Source organism: Mixophyes fleayi, chromosome 9 (genome assembly GCF_038048845.1).
Source record: "Mixophyes fleayi isolate aMixFle1 chromosome 9, aMixFle1.hap1, whole genome shotgun sequence".
Taxonomy (NCBI): domain Eukaryota; kingdom Metazoa; phylum Chordata; class Amphibia; order Anura; family Limnodynastidae; genus Mixophyes; species Mixophyes fleayi.
Genome location: NC_134410.1, coordinates 118506759 through 118531781, shown reverse-complemented (window position 1 = coordinate 118531781; position 25023 = coordinate 118506759). Strand labels below are relative to the sequence as shown.

The 25023-nt window shown below is 42.5% G+C and overlaps 1 protein-coding gene across 1 annotated transcript; it reads right to left on the bottom strand.

The window, feature by feature from the left end:
- Positions 1–219: 219 nt before the first annotated feature.
- PLPP7 (phospholipid phosphatase 7 (inactive)) lies at positions 220–13937 on the bottom strand. The gene is made up of 2 exons (XM_075185247.1): positions 13348–13937; positions 220–893 (listed from the first exon to the last, which is right to left on the bottom strand). The coding sequence occupies exons 1-2, from the start codon at positions 13787–13789 to the stop codon at positions 529–531; spliced, it is 807 nt and encodes a 268-aa protein (XP_075041348.1). The 5' UTR covers positions 13790–13937; the 3' UTR covers positions 220–528.
- Positions 13938–25023: the final 11086 nt, after the last annotated feature.

The following is a 25023-nucleotide window of genomic DNA, read 5'->3' as shown; positions in this document are numbered from 1 at the left end:
AGGGTAAGCGTGCATCTTGAAATGCGCTGGGTGGTGCGCCAAACCAAAGTTTGTGTCGCACATTGAGTGTGCTTCAGAAATAACTTAGGATACGGGATGCACTTTCTCAGAAACGCAGTAGCTTCCAGTGACAATATATTTTCTGAGTAAATGAACGTACCTTCCCATAATGTCATATTTGGCACCAGAGTAGCAAATATTTTAATCCCGACTAGTAAAAATCTTAAACTGATCCTTTATTACAAAACATGGTTTACATAGGTTTAGAACTGGGTTCCCCAAACACATATTATTTTACTTTAAATTGTAATTCCCAGAAACGAATTAAGACAGCACTTGTAGTTTTAATCGTTTCCTTTGTAGCACAGAACAAAAAATTAAATTAAATAATGTCCTTCTTTATATTTAAATTCCGTTGACCATAAACCAATGAATTGGACTTTAATTTCCATTCATTGTTTAAACAGCTTCTCTACTCTTAGTCTTATTTGCCTAGAAGTCTTTTATTTTTCTCCTCAATGTAGAAGTTCACCACAGAGAAGACAACATCTGACAAGTGTTAGATGAGAGCCAAACTATCTCCACAAAGTTAAACTCCAAGTAGCCAATCACAAATCCTCCCATGACATCAGTGATGTGGTTCCGTCCAATCATAATACGAGATAGTCCAACGAGGAAGGCCCACAGGACCAATAAAATACGTAAGGGGATCGCAAGCACCAGGTGGTTGAGGAAGAACTTGGACACCATGGTGGCTCGACTGGCATGTGCCGCGGGGAAGGCATAGACGTCAAGGAGGAGGTAGTCCAAGATACCAGGCGTGACCTCATACGGACCCCGCCGTCTGGTCAGCTTCTGTAGTCCAGCCACTGTCAGGATGTCCAGCAGCAAAGCTTTCAGAGGGAAAACAAAGGAACAACACTTAGGAAAACAGATACATAAGGAGTCATATTCAAAAAAAGGTTCATTATTTTAATTACCGTAATTGTCACCGTTCCATATAACAGAGATCACAAAGTAAACACGTTAATCCATTACTTGCCTATATTCTCCTATCAGAAAGTGATTAATAATCAGAGAATATAATATAATAAACAAGTTATGTTAATATATGTTCAAACTTCTGTAAATCTGTATTAACAGTGAGCTCAGATCATTTCGCTTATAATCAGTGAGTTGTGATGTCATCACTTCGGTGTTCATGAGCAAGCCTTGTGTATTATAAAGTAATAATGCTAATCCTATTCAGTGACATGCATCTATCTGATGTGTATCTGTGTTACTGCCATTTATAGCCTCCAATAAACAGTTATTTAACACAAAGGAGTAATATATCCCCTACTGGTAAATTATAACAGATATTATAAGTCATCAAGGATTTCTATGACCTTTATAAAAGTATATATGGGCACGGAACTCCTCAGTGATGTCTAATATCCATATAATTTACAGTAGGGAGTGCATTATCCCATACACAATATAATCTTAGCTTACATGTAAACAGTTTTAATACCATGACTTTATCACTTATATATGCATCTGCTGCCCGCTGCCTTGCTGGAAAGGCCATGTAGACATGGGATTGGAGGGGTGGAAAATTGCCCCTTATGCCATAATTTTACCCCAGTTTTTCTTATTTGTATGAATTGGTCCTTCTGTTTTTGGTGGTTCAGTTCTGTTGGGGCATTGGGGCAGAACCTCCCAACATTTTAAGAAACAAATTCCAGACATAATATGCCCCCCTCCCCCACCATGATTTACCCCCTCCATGATCCACCTGAGTCACGCCCGATCTACCCAAGCCATGCCCAGACACACCCACACCGAAAACAGATGCACCCAATCACACCCTCATTCTCATAAAGCCACACCCACATTCTTATAAACCACACCCACTTTGAAGTCAATAATCTGTACTATTGGAAGATATGTCAGAGAGCAGGGAGAACTGCAATCCTCATCATATATTCACTTGATTATTACTTTTCAGTTTATATTAACTTACTAAGTGCAGATAATGCAAATGAACAAATGTTTCTACAGCATTAGAATTAAGCACATGGATTCAACCACTGCCATTAGAAGGGTGAATGACTGCTCCAAAAAAAAGGTACTATTATTGCACCTCCCACCTGTCCTGATTTGAGGAGGATGAGCCGCGGTCCCGATAATCCGTACATTTGTCCTGACTCCCAGGAATTTTGGAGGCATGTCACCATCATGACCCGTGGAACATCGTAAGCCCGGTAAGCACGGCAGGACAATGCCACACAACGGGGAATCCCGCTAGCCCCCCCTGTTCCAAAATGTTTTCTTTCCTGTCCCCTTAGCATCCAAGTCCTTGCTCTGAACAGGGGGCGTGGAATTGGGGGCAGCCTAGTGCTTCTGAAGAGCGAGGCATGAATCCAAATAATGTGACATGCCCCCCACTTGGTGTGGCCATGGCACTACTGGCATGACCACGCCCCCAAGTGACATTGCCACATCCCCTTGTCCTGCTTCCTGTGGGACCAATTATAAGCAGAGACATACCTCCAAACTTCCATGGACAAATGTGTGGACAGTCCCTTCTAATAGGGACTGGTTCACGAAAATCAGGACATTTGGTAGGGATGCTACTAATAGCATTACCAACGGTAATGAGGGCCGGCTGGATAATAGAAAGCAGAGTGCAGTGTCCTATTAGTTCCATCAAGGGGCTTACAATTGAGCATTACAGCTCCCACTACTGGGTCTTCCTACTACAAACAAATTGTAGAGCCAAGATTTAATGTGTAGTGCAGATCAAATATAATTATCTTTATGGTTCAGTTGAGAACCGTTCTGGATGCCCTTTGTATTACAATCACGACTTTATCAATTATTCAGTAAAAATTTCTATTGAGGGGCGAGAAAAGTCTCAGTGGCGAAGGTCTTAATAATCTCAGCTCTTGCAATATGAGCCACGGGATCACCCCTGTGCTGAGCTCTGATTTATCACATATTTAATGCCTGCTGATCAAAACGATGTTCCTCTTTCGAACAAGCGTACACCCAGCTTCCTTAGTGCCAGGGATAGGCTGATAGACCCTGTTCCTATCCCAGGCGTCTCCCATTGAGTTTAAGACTGATGGCACCGTGCCCACGAATGCACAGTTCTAAGGAAGGAAAATTTCCTTTCTTCGAGCATTATCAGAAAACCCACAGATCATAGTGGGTTTTTTTTACCCTCTTAAATGCAGTGGAAGAGCGGGACTCACCTTTAGCACCTTTGGTCATCATGTAGAGAATAAATGAGGGTTAGAGGTTAATAAATGATTGGGCAGCACGGTGGCTCAGTGGTTAGCACTTCTGCCTCACAGCACTGGGGTCATGAGTTCAATTCCCGACCATGGCCTTACCTGTGAGGCGTTTGTATTAGAGATGGGCGGGTCCGGTTCTCCGAGAACCGAACCCACCCGAACTTTGGGTATCCGAGTACCGAGCTGAGCAGCTCGGTACTCTCCCGCCAATTCCGAATCCAAATCGAGGCCGAACGTCATTGTGACGTCGTCGGATCTCGGGACTCGGTTCTCGCGATACTTGAACTTTATAAATACACGCCTCCACAGCAATCCATCGCCATTTGACAGAGGGAGAGAGCAGGGTGTAGTCATAGGCTAATTAGAGCAGGGACAGAGAAAGAATACAATATTGTTCTTGCAATTGCTCTAACCAAAATCGCTAGTGCAGAGAGGAGGATAGAGGTTTATTATTTTTTCTTCATATTTGGCACTCCCCAGCGCTTTTGGGTTGTCCCCCATAATTGTGCATTAATATTTCTGGCTGTCAAAAGTCATATCTGTCAGCAGTATCTACTCAATAAATGTTAGCACTCCTCAGTGTTTTTGGGGTGTCCTCTCTAATTGTGCATTAATATTTCTGGCTGTCAAAAGTCATATCTGTCAGCAGTATCTACTCAATAATTTTAAGCACTCCTCAGTGTTTTTGGGGTGTCCTCTCTAATTGTGCATTAATATTTCTGGCTGTCAAAAGTCATATCTGTCAGCAGTATCTACTCAATAATTTTAAGCACTCCTCAGTGTTTTTGGGGTGTCCTCTCTAATTGTGCATTAATATTTCTGGCTGTCAAAAGTCATATCTGTCAGCAGTATCTACTCAATAAATGTTAGCACTCCTCAGTGTTTTTGGGGTGTCCTCTCTAATTGTGCATTAATATTTCTGGCTGTCAAAAGTCATATCTGTCAGCAGTATCTACGCAATGGATTCAAAGCAGTCCACATATGATCTAAATGAGCAACCAGGTTCTGTCACCAGTCCTGATGTTAGTGTTCCCAGTACGTCATCTGGCCAAGGCGATGTCAAACAACAGAGTGTTTTCAAATTAGTGCAAAAAACAAAAACCAAAAAAAAATTTACTGTATTGAAGCGAAAAAGAAGTGTAACTGAGCAAAAGTTAAGTGACGATAAAAAAAAAATTGCAAGCATGCCATTCTACACACGCAGTGGCAAAGAGAGAATGAGGCCTTCACCTTTGGCTATTAGTGGCAGATCCCAAAAAGTTACCCAGCCTACAATTGGTGCACAACTACTGTTACGCGTCAAAGCTGAGCTGCAAGATACCAGTGAGGCATTACAGGAGAATATTTGCTCTGATTCACAAATGACAACAATCCCTGTGGAGAGTCCATCCAACAGTGGGATGTCTAATCGTGAGCATTCTGCTGATGTGTGCCTTAATAGCCCGAGTGTAGCCGGTGATACCCAAATTGAGGATGCCACTTTGGAATTAGAAGAGGATGAGGGGGAGATTTGTGTAGGCGACGAGGGCGCTAATGATGATGTTGATGATTATGATGCAGACAGATACCAAATTGCCTTTCTCAATTTCTATTTATATTCTAGATTATATAACGGCTGAATAGTTTTCTATTTTACTCCTAGTGGAGAGAGGATCTGATGCAGACAGATACCAAACTGCCTTTGTCCATTTCAATTTATATTGTACAGTCTATAATGGCTGAATTTTTTAGTATTTTATACAAGTGGAGGGGGGGCTAGAGAGACAGAAACCAAACTGGCTTTCTCCATGTCAATTAATATTGTACAGTCTATAATGGCTGAATTTTTTGGTATTTTATACAAGTGGAGGGGGGCCTAGAGAGACAGAGTGACCCCAAACTGTCTTTCTCCATGTCAATTAATATTGTACAGTCTATAATGGCTGAATTTTTTAGTATTTTATACAAGTGGAGGGGGGACTAGAGAGACAGAAACCAAACTGGCTTTCTCCATGTCAATTAATATTGTACAGTCTATAATGGCTGAATTTTTTGCTATTTTATACAAGTGGAGGGGGGCCTTGAGAGACAGAAAGCAAACTGGCTTTTTCCATTTCTTTACATATTTAACTATAAGTGTAGGGTGTAATATACATTCAAAGACGATGGCTGCATTGCCAATATGCATAGATGGAGAGGAAGACAATCTGTTTTGTGTGTAGAATAGGCCTACCAACGAAGAATTAAACTGTTTTTTTGGATGATTTATTACCTCAACAATTAGATTACTTGTCTCTAAAACAGTTGGAGCACTAAATTGGGTTAATTTAGGCCCAAAAACATGGATTTTCCCAAAAAATAGCAAAACAAAACCAAACAAAACCAAAACCAAAACCAAAACACGCAATGGCGGTTTTGCAAAACCAAAACCAAAACCAAAACACGACGGTAATCCAGATCCAAAACCGAATCCAAAACCAAAACACGGGGGTCAGTGACCATCTCTAGTTTGTATGCTCTCTCCGTGTTTGTGTGGGTTTCCTCCCATACTCCAAAAACATACTAGTAGGTTTATTGGTTGCTATCAAAAATTGACCCTAGTCTCTGTCTGTGTGTGTATATGTTAGGGAATTTAGACTATGGGGCAGGGACTGATGTGAATGAGTTCTCTGTACAGCGCTGCGGAATCAGTGGCGCTATATAAATAAATGATGATGATGATGATGATGAAGGGAGCTACATTCTAACACACCCCAAAATATAATACAATAATTGTATTAAACTTAATATTATTAATTAGACAAACTCATCTGTCAGAGAGGTGGGCCTGGGATCAGAAAAATCGTCAACATGGCAAGGTTCCATAAATCTAATTGTCAGCCCATCTTGTGGCCTACACTCACACAATATAGCTCTCTCGTGCAGTCTTAGTTTAGTGATCTGTAAGTGTTGAAGAGTCATCTACAAGAGGAGGCCTAGACATTATTTATTATTTCATTACACCTGATGATTTGGGGCCTTGTCATTCTATGGTAGTAATCTTTTTATATCTCTCTTAGTGCTTCTGTGATACCTCTCCTTGCATTTGATCTGTAATTTATGACACTCAAGGTGCTTTTAAGGCCCCCTCCTTACGCGACAACTTTGAGTCTGTACATTGTCACAAGGTACGCACGCTGTTCCCGAGTTTCTCATCCTTGAACTCGGCTCCTGTGATTCAGCAACGGGTGCTTTTCAGGGTGTCAGCAATTTAAACGTTCATGCCCCCAGAAATAGCTCCGAGTGGTGCAGTCACTCAGAGATCACCTAATCCATCTCTTGATGTCCTGTGACCCAAATAACCAGGAACAGCGAAGGTTGTCGGGGAGAAACAGATGGATCGGTTGTCTGCCTTCTGTAGGGCACTCACAGAGGCCCAGAGTTACTAGCAGCCTGAGACTCTACAACCAACTTACACTGCTTAATCTAAACAGAAGTGTGCTGACACATTCACGAAATCTGGACTGTGTCACAAACAGGGTTCTCACTCAGGACAGAATGTTCTACAAACGCTGCTGTTTAATGGGACTGCTTTTAAAAAAAGGAAATCGTTGAATGGACAGCAGTGCTGTTTTTTTGCTGCAACAGAATTTTTTTTCTGTCTTTTATGTTCAGGAAGGGCATCCAAATTCCAGGAGTTAAATTCAGAACCCAATCATACTTGATAACCACGGTCAGGCCAGGGCTGTGAGCTGTCAGTCATTTATCGACAGGCAGTATGAAAATAAGTCAGTAAAAAAAAAAGTGGATGTGTAAAAATCAGATCCCGTATTGACGCTACAATAATTCATATATAATATACATTCACGCTCCTGTGTGTACTGAGGAGCCCGGATTACTGTGTGTACCGAGGAGCCCGGATTACTGTGTGTACCGAGGAGCCCAGATTACTGTATATACCAAGGAGCCTGGATTACTGTGTGTACTGAGGAGCCCGGATTACTGTATATACCAAGGAGCCCAGATTACTGTGTGTACCGAGGAGCCCGGATTACTGTATATACCAAGGAGCCCGGATTACTGTGTGTACCGAGGAGCCCGGATTACTGTGTATCCAGATGAGCCCAGATTACTGTGTGAACTGAGGAGCCTGGATTACTGTGTGTACCGAGGAGCCCAGATTACTGTATTCACTGAGGAGCCCCGATTACATTGTGTACCGAGGAGCCCTGAGTACTGTGTGTACTGAGGGGCCCAGATTACTGAGTGCACTGAGGAGCCCGGATTACTGTATATACCAAGGAGCCCGGATTACTGTGTGTACCGATGAGCCCGGATTACTGTATATACAGAGGAGCCCGGACTACTGTGTGTACTGAGGGGCCCAGATTACTGTGTGTACCGAGGAGCCCGGATTACTGTATATACCAAAGAGCCCGGATTACTGTTTGTACTGAGGAGCCCGGATTACTGTCTATACCAAGGAGCTCGGATTGCAGTGTACTGAGGAGCCCGGATTACTATGTATCCAGAGGAGCCGGGATTGCTGTGTGTACCGAGGAGCCCGGATTTCTGTATATACCAAGGAGCCCAGATTATTGTGTGTACCGAGGAGCCTGGATTACTGTATATACCAAGGAGCCCGGATTACTGTGTATCCAGAAGAGCCCGGATTACTGTGTGTACCGAGGAGCTCGGATTGCTGTGTACCGAGGAGCCCGGATTACAGTGTATCCCGAGGAGCCGGGATTGCTGTGTGTACTGAGGGGCCTGGATTACTGTGTGTACCGAGGAGCCCAGATTACTGTATATACCAAGGAGCCCAGATTATTGTGTGTACCGAGGAGCCTGGATTACTGTATATACCAAGGAGCCCGGATTACTGTGTATCCAGAAGAGCCCGGATTACTGTGTGTACCGAGGAGCCTGGATTGCTGTGTATCCCGATGAGCCCTAATAACTGTATGAACTAAGGGGCCCGGATTACTGTGTGTACCAAGGAGCCGGGATTACTGTATGTACCGAGGAGCCCAGATTACTGTGTCTACTAAGGAGCCGGGATTACTGTGTGTACCGAGGAGCCCAGATTACTGTACATACCGAGGAGCTGGGATTACTGTGTGTACCGAGGAGCTCGGATTACTGCATATACCAATGAGCCCGGATTACTGTTTGTACTGAGGAGCCCGGATTACTGTGTATCCCGAGGAGCTCGGATTGCTGTGTACCGAGGAGCCCGGATTACAGTGTATCCCGAGGAGCCGGGATTGCTGTGTGTACTGAGGGGCCTGGATTACTGTGTGTACCGAGGAGCCCAGATTACTGTATATACCAAGGAGCCCAGATTATTGTGTGTACCGAGGAGCCTGGATTACTGTGTATCCAGAAGAGCCCTGATTACTGTGTGTACCAAGGAGCCCGGATTATTGTGTATCCAGAAGAGCCCTGATTACTGTGTGTACCGAGGAGCCTGGATTACTGTGTATCCCGATGAGCCCGGATAACTGTATGTACTGAGGGGCCCGGATTACTTTGTGTACTGAGGAGCCAGGGTTACTGTATGTACCGAGGAGCCGGGATTACTGTGTGAATTGAGGAGCCCGGATTACTGTGTCTACTGAAGAGCCAGGATTACTGTGTGTACCGAGGAGCCCAGATTACTGTATATACCGAGGAGCCGGGATTACTGTGTGTACCGAGGAGCCGGGATTACTGTATATACCGTGGAGCCCGGATTACTGTGAGCACTGAGGGGCCAGGATTACTGTAAACCAGTTTTATGTGTGGGAGTTTTTGCCAAACAGAGGTGGGGAAAGGGGCCAAACTAGTTTCAAACTAGTAGTTTAGGGCCTCATGGGGTCTTAACCAGGCTGTGTATCAGAACAATACGGACCTGATTCATTAAGGAGAGCAAAGCAAGAAAAGGAGAATATTTCCTTCTGGACAACAGCATGTTACAATGCAAAGGATGCAAAATAGTTTATTATTTTGCACATAAGTTAAATACTGGCTGTTTTTTCATGTAGCATAAAAATACTTGATAGCTTATGTTTGCACTGAAGTTTAAAGTTGATCTAAGACATGCCCTACCCCAACTATAAATATGTCCCCACATTTTAAATTGACCTCCCCCTCCAATGCAACATGGTTTTTTCAAGGTGCAAAGTTACTCTTTTTTTTTGCTCTCCTTAAGGAATCAGGCCCTACATGCACTTTGATAAGAATATTCCCAATTGGAGAATTGGGACAAATTAGGTCATGCCCTCAATACATCCAAACCACATCCTTACCCAGACTAATAACCTTTCCCTTACTAATACTAATGCCCTCCCCCAAGATTCAATACCCCTTTCTCGGTAAGCCCACTCGAAATTCCGAGGACAGTTTGAGGTATGCAAGCTTCCTGCACCATCTGTATAATCATGTAGTATATTGTCCTACAGACATATCTTATCTGTTGCTCGTATGTTCATGACATCAAAATCCAGTTTTTGTGGATATTGTGGGTTCCTAAGTAAGACATCAGCATAACAGTTTCTCAACCATTTTCTCAACTGTCAGCCTTGTTTTCAAGATTTACGAAATCAAACACGTTATTTAATTTACTAGTAATTGTCCCTTAAATCCTCATGCAGGAAAATATGACGTGTGGTAGGTTCGTGAGAAGAAGGCTGAAAATCTGTGCTGTGAAGCAAAGCAATGTTTAAACTTCATCTTCAGATTGACAACCATCAGTAAGTTTACAGGCGGCAAAATTAAATACGATAAGAAAAAATAGAAGTCAGTAAAATGAGAATGGTAATGTATTAATACGAAATACGGGTCATAATTACATAAAAACACTTGTCAGTAAATATTTTTAAAAGGACTGGAAAGCATATATCCTTGCTCTGCAAGATATATAAAGGGGTAATTAGCACAGGGCAAAGAAGTAGTATACAGGACATTAATAATTCCTGGATCATTTTTGAGATATCAGTACTGTAGAATTTAGTGTACCAAACCACAGCAATTCCCAGATGACATGTTTATATTTTAAATTAGCAATTAAAGCCACTATTTGAGATTAATATATGTCAAAGGCTGTGTATTTCTGAACTGAATAATATATATCAAATAACTTGAGAGTTTATACTTAGCTTAATATGTCCATTATACTCTTCTTTTCTTCTTGCCTTGTTAGGGGGGAGGGGCTTCTCTAACAGAGCAGACATGGAGTGAAAGTCATCCAGGCAGACTTGCTTGGCAAAAATAAACTGTGTGGATTGGTTGATTCATACATAGGAGAGGGGCCAGTGATGTCACAGCAACTGAAATGACTGCATTCTCAGCCTTTTGACCTGTATCAGATCCAGTTAGGTCACTATAGCTGTAGGAGGAGTTACAGATATCTGTAATGGAGCTGGGAGGTAATACTATACCTTTTAACAGAGCTGCACAGGAATGTCAGGTTAACACTAAACATTTATTTTACCTTCATGGTTCATATTAGAAAATTTGTGGGCCTTGAACTTTAAATCATGGTGTTCTCAGCTTTGTACATGGGTAAGTATAACCCAAATACATAGCTCCTAAGATGGTAGCAAGTGAAACAGTTTGCAGTTGTCTGAATGGAACATGAATCCTGACATGATGGAGTACGACAGCTGGTCGGGAATCGCTGCAACAAGTTGCATGATATAATCTATGTGACACTTATATACACAATAAAAATTAGGCCACACTGTATTCTCTAATCATGTTGTTTTTAATGTGACCACTCTGACCGCTTCTGCAATGTAGACAACCTCCACTCCACTTCCTTTATCAGTTGGAGTTCCACAAGGCTTAGTCCTAGGTCCTCTGCTATTCTCTATCTACATCACTTCTCTTGGAAAACTAATAAGCTCCTTTGTATTTCAGTATCATCTCTATGAGGATGATACACAAATCTATCTATCCTCTCCTGATCTCTCACCATCTGTGTTGTCTCGCGTTACTGACTGTCTTTCTGCCATTTCATCTTGGATGTCTTCTCGCCAACTCAAACTTTCTAAAACTGAATTAATAATATTCCCACCCAAAAACAGAAGCTTCCTGTCTGATTTCTGTTGATAACGTGACCATAAATCCCACTCCGCAAGCTTGTTGCCTAGGTGTAATCCTTGACTCACAACTGTCGTTTATTCCCCACATTGACTCTATATCTAAATCATGTTACATACATCTAAAGAACATTTCCAGAATTTGCACATATCTCACACAAGACACTGCTAAAACCTTAATTCATGCACTCATCATCTCCCGCATCGACTATCGCAATTCCCTCTTTACTGGTCTTCCCAAAGTCAGACTTGAACCCCTACAATCTATTTTACACGCAGCGGCTAAATTTATTTTCCTTGCAAACCGTTCTTCCTCTGCTGAGTCACTCTGTCAGTCTCTACATTGGCTGCCTGTATTTCAACGAATCCAATATAAAATTCTTTTACTAACATACAAGGCCGTCAATAAAATTGCACCGACATATATCTCCTCACTTATCTCAAAATATCTCCCAACTCGAGACCTCCGTTCTGCACAAGATCTGTGTCTCTCTTCCACTCTCATCACATCCTCCCATTCTCGGTTACAGGACTTTTTTCGGGCTGTGTAATTCCCTCCCTCGCACAGTAAGACTTTCCTCTAGTCTTCAAACCTTCAAGCTTTCTCTGAAAACCCACATCTTCAGGCAAGCCTTTAATATTCCTCAACCACCCTCTTAATCTTCCTAGTTTACCCTATTACCACCCACTACACAGCTAGCACAAGACAACAACTCCCTGACCAACATTGTTGTGTGACTGATAACACAGCCCACTCAATACTTTAACCTTTGCATTCTAGCTGGTCAAGTGTGCAATATGATGTAGCACTTACCCTTGTGTTTCAAACTCCCATTGTCCCATAGATTGTAAGCTTGCGAGCAGGGTTCTCTTACCTCTCTGTCTGTATGTATTACCCAGTATTGTTTTATTAATGTTTGTTCCCAATTGTAAAGCGCTATGGAATTTGCTGGCGCTATATAAATAAATGTTGATGATGATGAAGGTGACCAGAGGATACAATATCACAATAGATATCCTGCACTTGGCCTAATATTGCAGGGTCAAGGGCCCTTAAACAACCAAGCTGATAGATAATGATGCTATGGGAATTGATGGAATAATTATTGAACATTGCAGAAAATGTGTAAGGAAGATGGCAGTTGTTGTGTTGTTTGTGATGTCATCTTCTGACTGCACTGAAGAAGTAGGAATGAAGTCAATTGTCATCCAGCCACTAAACCAGAGCGAATGGCTGGATCTTGCCTGATTTGGCGTTACACGTGTGTGGCCCAACTGAAGGATGATCTTGTCACTCAACACCAGAATTTAGCCTAGTACTGTAACAGTTTGGAGGAATAACGTATATTTCAGTGACAGCTTTTTCTGAAGTGAATTGCCCCTTATCTAATCTTAAACACTTAAGACTAACACAGTAATGATTTTGACTTTAATACTTAATACCAGCTGTAGCTGTTTTTAACTTGGCATGTCTGCGTTAGTCCCTGTAGCAAATTCCTAGTACTTCTGGTTTCATTTGGTGACATCAGAGGAGCCCATTGGTCAGAGACCAGCAGCTCATCCCCGGATGAGGTGACAGTTCTGCTATCAGAGTATTTATAGCACCGGTACTGCCAGAAAGTGTGGGCTGTGCTGCTTAACTTTTGCATGTGGTGAGCTCAGGCTGGGAAAGTTAGGCACTAACTTTCCCAGGGGATCCACCAGTGGACCCCAAGACAAAGTTTGAGCCACATGCAGACCCCAAGACAAAGTGTGAGCCACATGCAGACCCCACCTCTCCTTGTTCACCCACAAATGGTATCATACAATTGACTATATTTTTCTGTGGGTTCCATAGATGTCTTAATTAGATGTTAGCATGCAGGCTCATCTCTCCTCATCTACCCCCCCAAAAAAATAAATATTAACAATTGACTATAGTTTCTTAGCTAAGCCATGGGCCACATGAAAGCCATGCAGAGCTATATTGGCACCTACTTGCCAACCAGATCCACAAGACCGGCGTAAACTTTAGAATGCCTTACCCAGCAGTAGATTAAAGAGGACTTCTTGCCCGGCCAATGTGTTGCTTTTCCACATGCACACCAGCGTGCCAATAATCCAGGGAAAACCGTGGCTCGTTATCCCGATGAGCTTGACCATGGATCGAGCACTGCCCCACGAAGAAGTGCTGGTGGCACAAACACCAAGGCTTTTGGACATGGATATATCAATGGCCACCAGTGAATTCCAGGCAATCTCTTTGAAAGATGGGTTCAGCTGCATGCAGTCTTCCTCAGGCAGCTGTTGACTCTGCCTTCTCTCCCTGCCACCCTCACCAGAGTTACCATATTGTCCACTCTGCTTTCTGTTAGAGCTTCTGCCCTCCTGGGGCTGAACTGCTGGCTGATTGAGAGACATGAACTCTGGTCTGCCTAGGACATTATTCTTGTCTCGGGCTCTACTCCGTCTTTGGGCAGCTGGCATCTTCGCAGATCCCCAAGAGGTGTGGGCACAGCTTTCTTGCAGAACAGCAGGGCAAATGGGATGGGCAGGGAACCTTTGTTGTATCTAAACTGGCTGATGGACTTTTGCATCAGTGAGAGCTGGATGCACTCAGCACACATGTCCTGAGTTATATTTAGTTGTGGAAGAATGCCTTCGATGTTTACTCCATACTCTTGCAGAGCTTGACAGCCCCATGCCATCTGCCAATCAGAGGCTTACTGGCAGCTGTGCCATCCAATAGGGAACAGAACGTTTTGGAAAGTAACATGAGGACTCACATGGCTGATTTAGTCTATTTAAACCTTACTGCAATACTTGTCAAACACAAAGGATTCTGGGATTTGTAGTTGCTTTGTGATGCATTATTTGGCTTTCATTATTACTATGTGCTGAAGTCCAAAAAGTAGCTCTTTCCACTTCACACCTTGCAAATATTAAAGATGCGAGGCATTAAAAAGAGAATAGTTCTAGTAGAGAATTTTTCTGCAAAGTCTTAATAATGTCATTCATGTAAAAAAGGGAATACAAGTGGGTGAACATTGCTTTAAAATATTTTGTAAAACGAAATATAATTGATACTTAAAATAAATAAACTACCATTTTTTTGTAAGGGGAACTCCATTTTTTTTTAATGAATTACCCCTGGACCCATCCAGTAAAATCACTTGACTCCGCCTTCTGCTTTATTTATCACATCCAGACTCTCTCCCAGTCCTGTCGACTCCACCTTAAATATATTTCCAGAATACGCCCTTTTCTTACTCATCATGCAACCAAAACTTTTATCCATTCTCTCATCATCTCCTGTCTTGACTATTGCAACCTCCTGCTATCTGACATTCCTGACACCCATGTATCCACACTTCAATCCATCCTAAATGTTGCTGCAAGACTGATCTCTTTCACTGCTCCACATCTGCTGCACCACTTTGCAAATCCCTATACTGGCTCCATGTGTCCTCCAGAATCAAATTTAAATTACTCACCCTTACCTACAAAGCCCTCAACACCACCCCTTCATACATCTCAAATCTCATATCAAAATACTCTCCCTCCCGCTCTCTTAGATCTACCTCTGACCTGTGCCTTGTCTCGTCTCTGGTAACCACCTCTCACTCCCGCCTACAAGACTTCTCCCCGCGCTGCTCCCCACTTATGGAATTCCCTACCACGCTCAATCAGACTTTCCCACAGCCTTCAAATTTTTAGATGCTCTTTGAAAACCCATCTCTTTTTTATAGGTGACCTAATCCCCTATAACACTATTCACACTAATGCACCCTCACAACTGTCCCAATCTCCACTCTGAGCCACACTCGCTCCTCTTGTTTCAGCTGTGCCCTCTTCCCCTTAGAGTGTAAGCCCTTTAATGAGCAGGGACCTCCATACCCTTTGTTTTCAGGTCTGCATTTATTTTGTCTACCTTGTATGTCCCTATTTTATGTATGTCCAGTATTATGTATGTACTGTTCCCCTACTGTACGGCGCTGCGGAGCACTGTGGCGCCTTACAAATCTATGATAATAATAATAATAATAATAACCATGGGGTCTAGCCCTTGTGACTCCCAGCTTTTGTGATATACTCATCTGTGGTGGCAACCTACTTGTAGGCATAGTCAGTACCTACAGGAAACAGCTTTGCACAGTATGCTCCAACTTACGCAGGTGTGACTGGATCTCCACCAAAGCCCATTGGCTTGCAGAGGAGTAGAAGTTGAACAGACTGAAGGTCTTTCTTGCAAAGTTCAGGGTGGGCACACCTAGCACACCCCACAACTGTCCCGATTTGAGGTCTATGTCCCGTCTTCCCGATCGGGACAGCTTTGTCCCATGGGTGGGAATGTTGGGAGGAGTCTCCCATTCTCCACTGCTCTGCCAGCAGTAAACAGGTGACATGCACCCTCCTACATTCAGGTGTGCGGGTGTTTGGAGGGCAGAGAAGGTGGCACTTTATGAGCACTAGACACCCCCCCACATGACATAACCACGCCCCCAGTCCTAATTCCTGATTCTGAAATGTTAGGAGGTATGACCTAGGATGTACTTACTTTTGCGGAGCAGTGCAGAAATGAGATTTAACCTTGCAGAATTTGATTATTGAATCATCCTAGACTTAATTGCAATTCGGTGGAGAATCGCATTTCTTTGCGCACACCGAGCAATGTAATAAGGGCTTCGCGCACACACAAGAATGTCACATGACAAAAAGACAGTCCTGATGTTCCCTCATTCTCATGATTAGCTAAAGCCCTAAACTAGGCTAAGCCAAGCAATATTTTAATGAAAGGGGGGCAACTCAAATGGGAGGAGGTTGGAAGTTCATGTACCATTTGCACTTTCGCGCAGTGCACCTCAGGTGATATTTCTATACGCCCTTCTACTTTCCTGAGGCATCCCCAGGGAGTGGAGATACGGCATGCACGTGGTGAGCACTTGGCGAGCCAGCCAGGCAGCGTTCTATGTAAGTGAGATTCAGAGTATGTCAAGTAAGCTGATTGGACCAGCGCAATCTCAGTTTCCGACACTCCGACTGCCATCAAAATTTTCCAGTTTCTTGTACAGGGACCCTGTTATCTTACTAGCTGGGGGACAGGGGATTTGTTTCAAAATAAAAAAAAACCAAACAAACATACCTTGTTTTATTTAGGCATTTTGCATTAAGATGTCAGAGCCTATTACATTCATATTCAAGTTAGCGGTGTCTGCTCGTTATGAATGGATTCCTGCCTGGGGCATGGAAAGAGTGTGCATTTATTATGAGCCGTTAATGCACTGACCAGTGTACCGAGTTCTGCACTTCCTCATTCGGCATATTAAATGCATATAAAGGCCATATAAACACCTGTGTTTTTTTTGGCATGTTTAGTATAGAACTACATACTACACTCATACAGTCCGCTGACCCCTATTCATATATAAATGTTTCCCTTTCAGTTACTTATTTTTATTTGTGTTTATTACTATGACTTGAATTTACAGTATCCATCAACCTCAACAGAACAGCAGCCCCGCTGGCTAAATTATTACAAACAATTGTAAGACATTTGCTTAGCATTACCAATGTTAAATATTTCAACCAGTGCCTCTAACAGAAATGGGAGTATCACAAGCAACATATATCATACTTGCCAACTTTTCCTCGTTGGCTTCAGGGAGATCCCGGGGGGGGACACGTACTGGGGCAGGGCTTGACGAATCGCATCATTTTGGACTCAACCCCGAAACGATGGCCACAATTTTGGCCAATAACAGCAGGGAGCAGGGCTAAGATGATGTGATATTTGCGTCATTAATCCCCGCCCCCACCACTTATCTATTGCGGGGGCGAGAACCGGGAGGTTGCCCTGCTCTCCCGGGAGCCTGGGAGGTCTTCCGGACATTTCGGGAGAGTAGGCAATTATGCGTTAAAGAAAAGCAGCTAATGAATCTCTAGAGACTGAAGTGTCTTTTACATTTCTGTCTCCGTTACTGAAGTCATGTTGTCTTACCTGTCAGTCTTTCATGAAATCTTGGTCTCCATGAAAATGGCCACCTCCATAGGCATCTATACATGGACATAGGACACAATTTCTGAACTGTGTCATCATGCCACAGATGGCGAAGCCAACCGCGTCTTGTACTGGCTCAGCATCAGGGAGAATGCCAGACTCTTCAGGGAGTGAGGGAGATCACCCCTATTTCAGGGAGTCTCCCTGACATTCAGGGAGAGTTGGCAAGTATGACATATATTAGTGAAGCATACTGTATATTTACTATATACGGCCTTCCTAAGACAAAATACAGTCAGTACAAATATTTTTGCACATCCTAATATACTGGTTTTTGCATTGTTTCCTTTTACAAACTCGGCAGACAAAACACCAGCTGAACATTTCTCAGGGTTTCCCAGCTCCGAAACTATTCCATAAGTGAAACGGTGCGGCTGAAAACCGCTCCATTAGAGTGATTGGAAGACCTACGTACAGAATTTATTATTAGCGCCTTCTACACTAGAATTACAACAAGCAATATCTGGAGTGATTGAAAGTTTTTTTTTCTAACATTACACATCACAACAGAGCTTAATGGAGAATAATTGTCTGGCTTAAATAGACTCTAACCCTTTGCTTGTCCTATGTATTTGTCCTTGTTTTATTATTGTTTGTTTTGTGTGTTGTTTTATATTTTTGTTATATGACATCTCCTAGGTGACTGTTTTATATGGTGGTGGTAGAAAAGTTAAGATATTGGCAGCGCATGTATGCCTAAAACAATAGCAAATCCTGATAAAAATGTGATCGAGGATGACGGGGTAAGTTATCAGGCATATTGATAAATACGGACGCAAGCTGGATGTTATCGGCCTGTTACTTCAACCTCAAGTCCAGTTACTTGACTCATATTCTGAACATTCAGATCTTGTCTAATTTGGTCAAATTTGGCAAAGACTCTGCCACTCGGTGTTAGGGCTGAGAGGCCATGTTTGACCAGCATAAGTCTGCTTGTCGAGGTCATTATTAAGTAGAGATGCCATTGTTTGACATCTCTTCCCTATAATCCCAGAACTCTCCTGTTAATCTTGTTGAGATGTTCTGTGATAGGCAGAGCCGTAACTTAGAATTCTAGCGCCTGGGGCGAGAAAGACAAATGTCGCCCCCCTAGCACTCAATTTTAACCAAATGAACCTAAAATATTCCTAAATTGCACCCCCTTTCAGCATTGCGCCCTGGGCGATCGCCCCTGTCGCACAGCCCTAGTTACGGCCCTGGTGATAGGCATAATTAAGCAAAAAAACATTTCTATATCGGAGAACTCCATGCAAAAATATTATTCCCCCTAACCACCCCAGATTCCATGCCCCCCCCCCCCCCACACATTTCAGACAAATAGCTCTGAGCGGGGTTGTCAATTGCTGATTGGTAGTGAAGTTCTACATTTAATAATATAGATTTACCTGAGCAATTAAATTAGACGGGAGGATGAACTCTCATTATGAATAAGGTATATTGTTTTTTTGAATCAGTTGAAAGGTTTGGGGAACATAGAACAGACGTCACGAGTTGCATTTAGCGACTGTCTGGTATTTGTAAACTGCATCATGTCAGTGGTTATAATGAATTCATTTCTGCTATCTGGCAGGTTGCTGTAATGCTAAGAGAAATCCCAGTGACCTCCCTGGGCCTGACATTTGTAGGACCTGATTAAATAATGACTGATTACAGTGCATTATAGTAATGATGGCTGCTGCTGTTAATTGCATTAGATCACCATTAACCAATGCAAATCAAATAAAAGAGAATTCACGATAAATTCTTTTAAGTGACTGCAAATGTGATATCTGTAAAAGGAAAAAAAATAAAATAGTTTTTTAGATTCTATACTCCATGGCCTGGGTTGTACTTCCTCTGTGGGGAACGAAACTCAGACAGGAAGCTTGCTGTTGGTTTCGTTTCCACTTGCACAGAAAATATTGCAGGGTTGTGAACTAGCTTCTGGTCAGGGTGTGGAACTTAACACATAATATATAGAGATATCAGGGCCAGATGTGAGAGTCTACTCAGGATGAGAGTGGTCTAAATTAACAGTTCCACCCTACCCTCCAAGCTGGTCTTAGTCAATGCTTGCGGCTCTCTAATGTCACATTATTACAACGAAGTCATTGTGTTATCATAAACATCATCACAAGTAACGCAATGTGCGTGCGGTATACACAGTGCTGAATTTATAGACAAGAAAGAAGTGGAACTGAGATATAAAAGAAGTGAAACTCCAAAACCTTCTGACACATTTTCTTTAAACATTAAAGAGTCTAACATAAGTCCCAGGGCTGCGTTCCGGAGTGTTCCGGCACAAACTAAGCCCTGGATGTTCATTAGATAACAACATTTTATTCTGTTTCAAAATTTGCTTCCAGGAGATTTGGGTGACTCAAGACGGTTAAGATATAATATTATTTCATTATTGCAAACAACCAGCAATTAAAAAGTAGTCAGAGCTATAGATGGCCCAAGGTCATTGGAACTCAGAGCAGCTCCTGTACCTCTCATTGTATTGCTTGGCAATCACTCAGGTAATAGGCTACGTATCTGTGTCCTTGGGCTAAGCTTGTGTTTGGGCACCTCTCAATCGCTATCTTCAGTCTCTCTCACCACTTTATTGTGCAAATGCATAGATCATCATCATCACCATTTATTTATATAGCGCCACAGATTCCGCAGCGCTGTACAGAGAACTCATTCACATCAGTTTCTGCCCCATGGAGCTTACAGTCTAAATTCCCTAACATACACAGACAGAGCGAGAGAGAGACTAAGGTCAATTTTGATAGCAGCCAATTAACCTACCAGTATGTTTTTGGAGTGTGGGAGGAAACCGGAGCACCCGGAGGAAACCGACGCAAACACGGGGAGAACATACAAACTCCACACAGATAAGGCCATGGTTGGGAATTGAACTCATGACCCCAGTTCTGTAAGGCAGAAGTGCTAACCACTGAGCCACCGTGCTGCCCAATAGATTTCACTGTTACTAGATTGGACACAGTTGCTCCTGATTGCAAACACATGTTATAGCATGCATACAAGACTGTCATCACTACTGATCAGGACTTAGACTAGCCCTGTAGCTGGAGATATGGCAATAAAACAGGTACCTTTGAGATGCACAGAGCTTGATTCGGACGTGGCTGCGCGCACTTGAGTTTGGCACGCCCTTATTGTACATTGATTACGACTGAACACTCCTTTCCCGACCCGTTCCCTCTCCAAAATCGTAGGCTGTAGTAAGTGTCAGGACTCCTGTAAAAAGAAAAAAAAAACAACAACTTACCTTTTGCGGTCACTTCTTCCGTGCTGCGCTCGCAGTGAATGTTGGGCGTGATGACGTCATCACGCCCGGTATTCACTGCGAGCACAGCACGGAGGAGCGCAGGACAGCAACGAAGAAGACAAGGGGATCGGACTCGGAGAACAAGGCGACTGAAAGGTAAATTAAGGGGGATTTGAAAAAAAAAAGTGATGTGTATATATATATATATATATATATAGGGGCCCCAGTGCACTGCTTTGCCCAGGGGCCCATAATGTTGTTAAGATGGCCCTGACTATTATGTCATAGTTTATACAATTTGGTCACATTGTTGAACCAGCTTCAGGGCTCCTGCTAGTTCTAGGCTCTCTCTAGCCACTTGCCCAGGTTGCCTAGTGAGTAATACGAGCAGACCTACAGTGGGTCCGTAGATAACCTAGGTTGATTCTGTTGGATCAGAGGTGGGGAACTTTATTAATCTATTTCCGTATTCTGTATTGAAGGTTGTACAATTGTACACATTCAGCATTTATGCACAAAAATATACAACTATATTTAGACAGATGTCTTTATTGCAAAATATAATAGATTACTGACTGGATTTGTTAGGTACATGTCCATGCTCTTCGTTGATTGGTACTACTAAGAAGTCACTCAGTTTTATTCTTTATAGTTGGATCACGTCTTCATGGCTACCTAGTTTGTCCTTTGTGTGAAAAGTAGACCTTTAATTTTTACCATGTTGGAAACATGATATTCACTTGTTTTTTAAACATTTTAAAACAAACTTTTTCTTTGTAATTATGGACCAGTCAGTCTTACCTTGGGCCAACCTGTCCTCTTCACTGTCATCACAGATCACGTCCTATGGGTTGTTAGATAAGGGTCTTGTGTGCTCAAATTTTCCAGAATAGTAACAGTCTTTGCTACAGAATATTCTGGATTTTTATTTTCCTAGATTTGAACTAGAAGGCTGATGTCACACAAGCTGTTTTAATGAGCAGGAAAACAGCCAGAGAAAAGTGTTCAGTGTTTAACAGCTTTTTCAATCTTGCATGAAAAACCTAGGATCCAAAACATCTACATAACATCTGGGCAGCTAATAAGGAACGATTTAACTTCTCATGTGACAGGGGAAATAACACAGAATTCTATAAAGTACTTGCAATAGTAGTTGCTGAATTGTTCTAAAAACTGTATGCAGCACTTCAAAACATGTCAAAGCTTGACGTCTTTTTTTGTGTGACACCGTTATAGGCAAATCCAAGCTCTGTTTATCGGGAGAGGTCTTGCCTTGTACCTACCTGTCACTTCCACGGCAAGCGAGGATACATCCAGACAAACTTATTGTCACTGTGCTCTGAGGCTCTGAATAATATTATGTTTTATTGGTCTGTTAAAACGACATATGCTGTTTGAGTGACAAATACCTTTTCTCAAGAATGACTTTGACAGAACAAGTCTGTACCTTCATCAGTCACCCATAACAATTTTACGGTGGGGAACATATATCAATCTGTGAGGCAGGGCCGGCTGGAAAGTGCCAGTCAGGATATATGCACATTATTTAACAAGCATTTTAGGATGTGCCAGTTATGTCAGATTTAGACCGAGATTTGTCAAACCGTTCTAAAAAGGAAAAGTGGAGGTGTTGCCCATAGCAACCAATCAGATGCTAGCTATCATTTTCTAGCATGTACTAGGTAAATGATAGCTAGATTCTGATTGGTTGCTATGGGCAACACCTTCATTTTTCTTTTTATAGAACGGTTTGATAAATCTACTCCTTGTTATCATTTCTGACAGACTGATGAAAGTTCCTGAGAGGTGTCTTTGTGTGACCATAGGGGTCAAGCAGTTTCTGCACAAGCCCTTACACAATAACGTGTCTATGTTTATACTGCACTCTTATAGTTGCTATTTACATAGTCCGTATAACTGACTTCTATTCAGAAAATGTGCATGTTGTTTTTTGTTGTCTTATACTCGTAGGTCTAAGAGTTGGGACTTATGGCTGCAGATATTTTATTTTTTTTTAAGAAAAACTATTTTATAAAGTTGTTCAATTTTGGAAAACCTGTTTTTTTTTTACTGTGAACCTTCCCCCTTCTGTATATATAATAATTTATTTATTTAGCCATACCTTATTACGCAGCGCTGTACAGATAATATGTAATCATCATCATCACCATTTATTTATATAGCGCCACTAATTCCGCAGCGCTGTACAGAGAACTCATTCACATCAGTCCCTGCCCCATTGGGGCTTACAGTCTATTCCCTAACACACACACACACAGAGACTAGGGTCAATTTTTGTTAGCAGCCAATTAACCTATCAGTATGTTTTTTTTGGAGTGTGGGAGGAAACCGGAGCACCCGGAGGAAACCAACGCAAACACGGGGAGAACATACAAACTCCTCACAGATAAGGCCATGGTCGGGAATTGAACTCATGACCTCAGTTCTGTGAGGCAGAAGTGCTAACCACTAAGCCACCGTGCTGCCCAAGATAATAATTCACGCCAGTTCCTGCCCCATTGGAGCCTATAGTCTAAATACAGCCCATTTTGTCAGAAGCCAATTCACCTACCAGTAATTTTTTTGATTCTGACCCGAGTCTGGGCCAGAATCAAACCCACGACCCCAGTGCTGTGAGCCAGCAATACTAACTACCATGCCACTGTGCTGTATAGCACAGCGATTCCTCTAGCGACCCATTAAACATAACTACCAACATTGCCTACTCCTAAACCACACCCTCATAACCTTAAAGCCACATCCTCCTCCATTCCCCCTAGACCCCAATCAATCCACCCCATACTGACCTAAACCTCGCCCCTGATGATGTAATGAGTTCTCTCTTCTTGCTACATGGCTGTTAAAATACAATTTTGTAATATGCTATAAAATGAAGACATGATTAATTGTATTAACTGTGTTGTTATTATGGTCCTCCCCATTTAATTTTAATACCCCTGCATAGGCAAACCGAGGGGGGATTTCCTAGTGCCTGGAAACCCCCCTCCAAGCCTGGGGCACTGTATAATTGAGGTGTCTGGACCCTACCCCCACTTCACACAGCTCTGCTTGAAAAGAAAGAGCTACGTGCACCTAACAGTAGTGCACGCAGCATTGTTCATGTATATTATGGGGATAGGAAGAGTTGGAGAGCAGCCAAGCACTCTCTAAAATTATAGCCATGCCCCCATGCATACTGGTCACGCCCACTGGCGGCGTGGTGTGGAAACACCCCTCTATAAATCCTGCGTTTGCCCCTGCCCTGACCCCGTCCCAATTGCAACTTTACACTGTACAGCCATGATTATCTGCTGGCAAAAAAACCATACATGTGGGTGTGGCCATAGTAAGTGGGAGGGGCTTGCAGTATTAAGACGTGGCGCGGATAGATCAGACGTGTGGCCTATTTTTCCTAAACCCTTTTATACAGTTTTATGTAGCTGACAAATTGTTAAAGGGGATGGGCCTTATAATGCAGCAATGAATATAATAAAACCCTCTGCATTTCTTTTATAATAATATGAAATATTTACTTTTCCTTTAAAACATGTTGAATATAAACTTCTGAATGACTGTATTTTGAAACCTGTTGGATAGGACGTATATTTGTTTTATATATTATGAAATAATCAGTTATAGCAAGGAATGATGGCGTCTGGGGCGAGAACAAAATTTGGTGCCTCTCCACTTGCAGATGCTGCTAAAAATAATTTACTTTGTTTTTTTAACTCTGATTTTTAGTTTTACTTTTATGGGGAACAAAGTTTGTGTGATATGAGAAGGTAGAAAGGGAATAGAGATATGAGCCCAGTAATCATCGTGGCATTGTGTGCCAACCAAGAAAATATATAGCAAGGGGATGATAAAGTATATACAAAATATACATTCTATGCTGGTAATATGTCTATCTATCTAAATATTTCATATCTGTGTCAATGTTAGTCTGTGTCAGTAGGGAATCTGTGTGTCAGTGGGGATCTGTGTGTCAGTAGGGAATCTGTGTGTCAGTGGGGATCTGTGTGCCAGTGGGGATCTGTGTGTCAGTGGGGATCTGTATGTCAGTCGGGATCTGTGTGTCAATGTGGATCTCTGTGTCAGTTGGCATCTGTGTGTCAGTGGGGATCTGTGTGCCAGTGGGGATCTGTGTGTCAGTGTTAGTCTGTGTTAGTGGGGATCTATGTGTCAGTGGGGATCTGTGTGTCAGTGTTAGTCTGTGTCAGTGGGGATCTGTGTGTCAGTGGGGATCTGTGTGTTAGTGTTAGTCTGTGTCAGTGGGGATCTGTGTGTCAGTGTTAGTCTGTGTCAGTGGGGATCTATGTGTCAGTGGGGATCTGTGTGTCAGTGGGGATCTGTGTGTCAGTGGGGATCTGTGTGTTAGTGTTAGTCTGTGTCAGTGGGGATCTA

Bases quoted from the DNA above. Each gene is read 5' to 3' on its own strand.
- PLPP7 (XM_075185247.1), bottom strand. From the start codon at position 13,789: ATGCCAGCTGCCCAAAGACGGAGTAGAGCCCGAGACAAGAATAATGTC. The intron at 894-13,347 runs GTAAGGCATTCT...TCCCTCTGAAAG, and splicing joins CCTCTTTAATCTACTGCTGG to CTTTGCTGCTGGACATCCTG.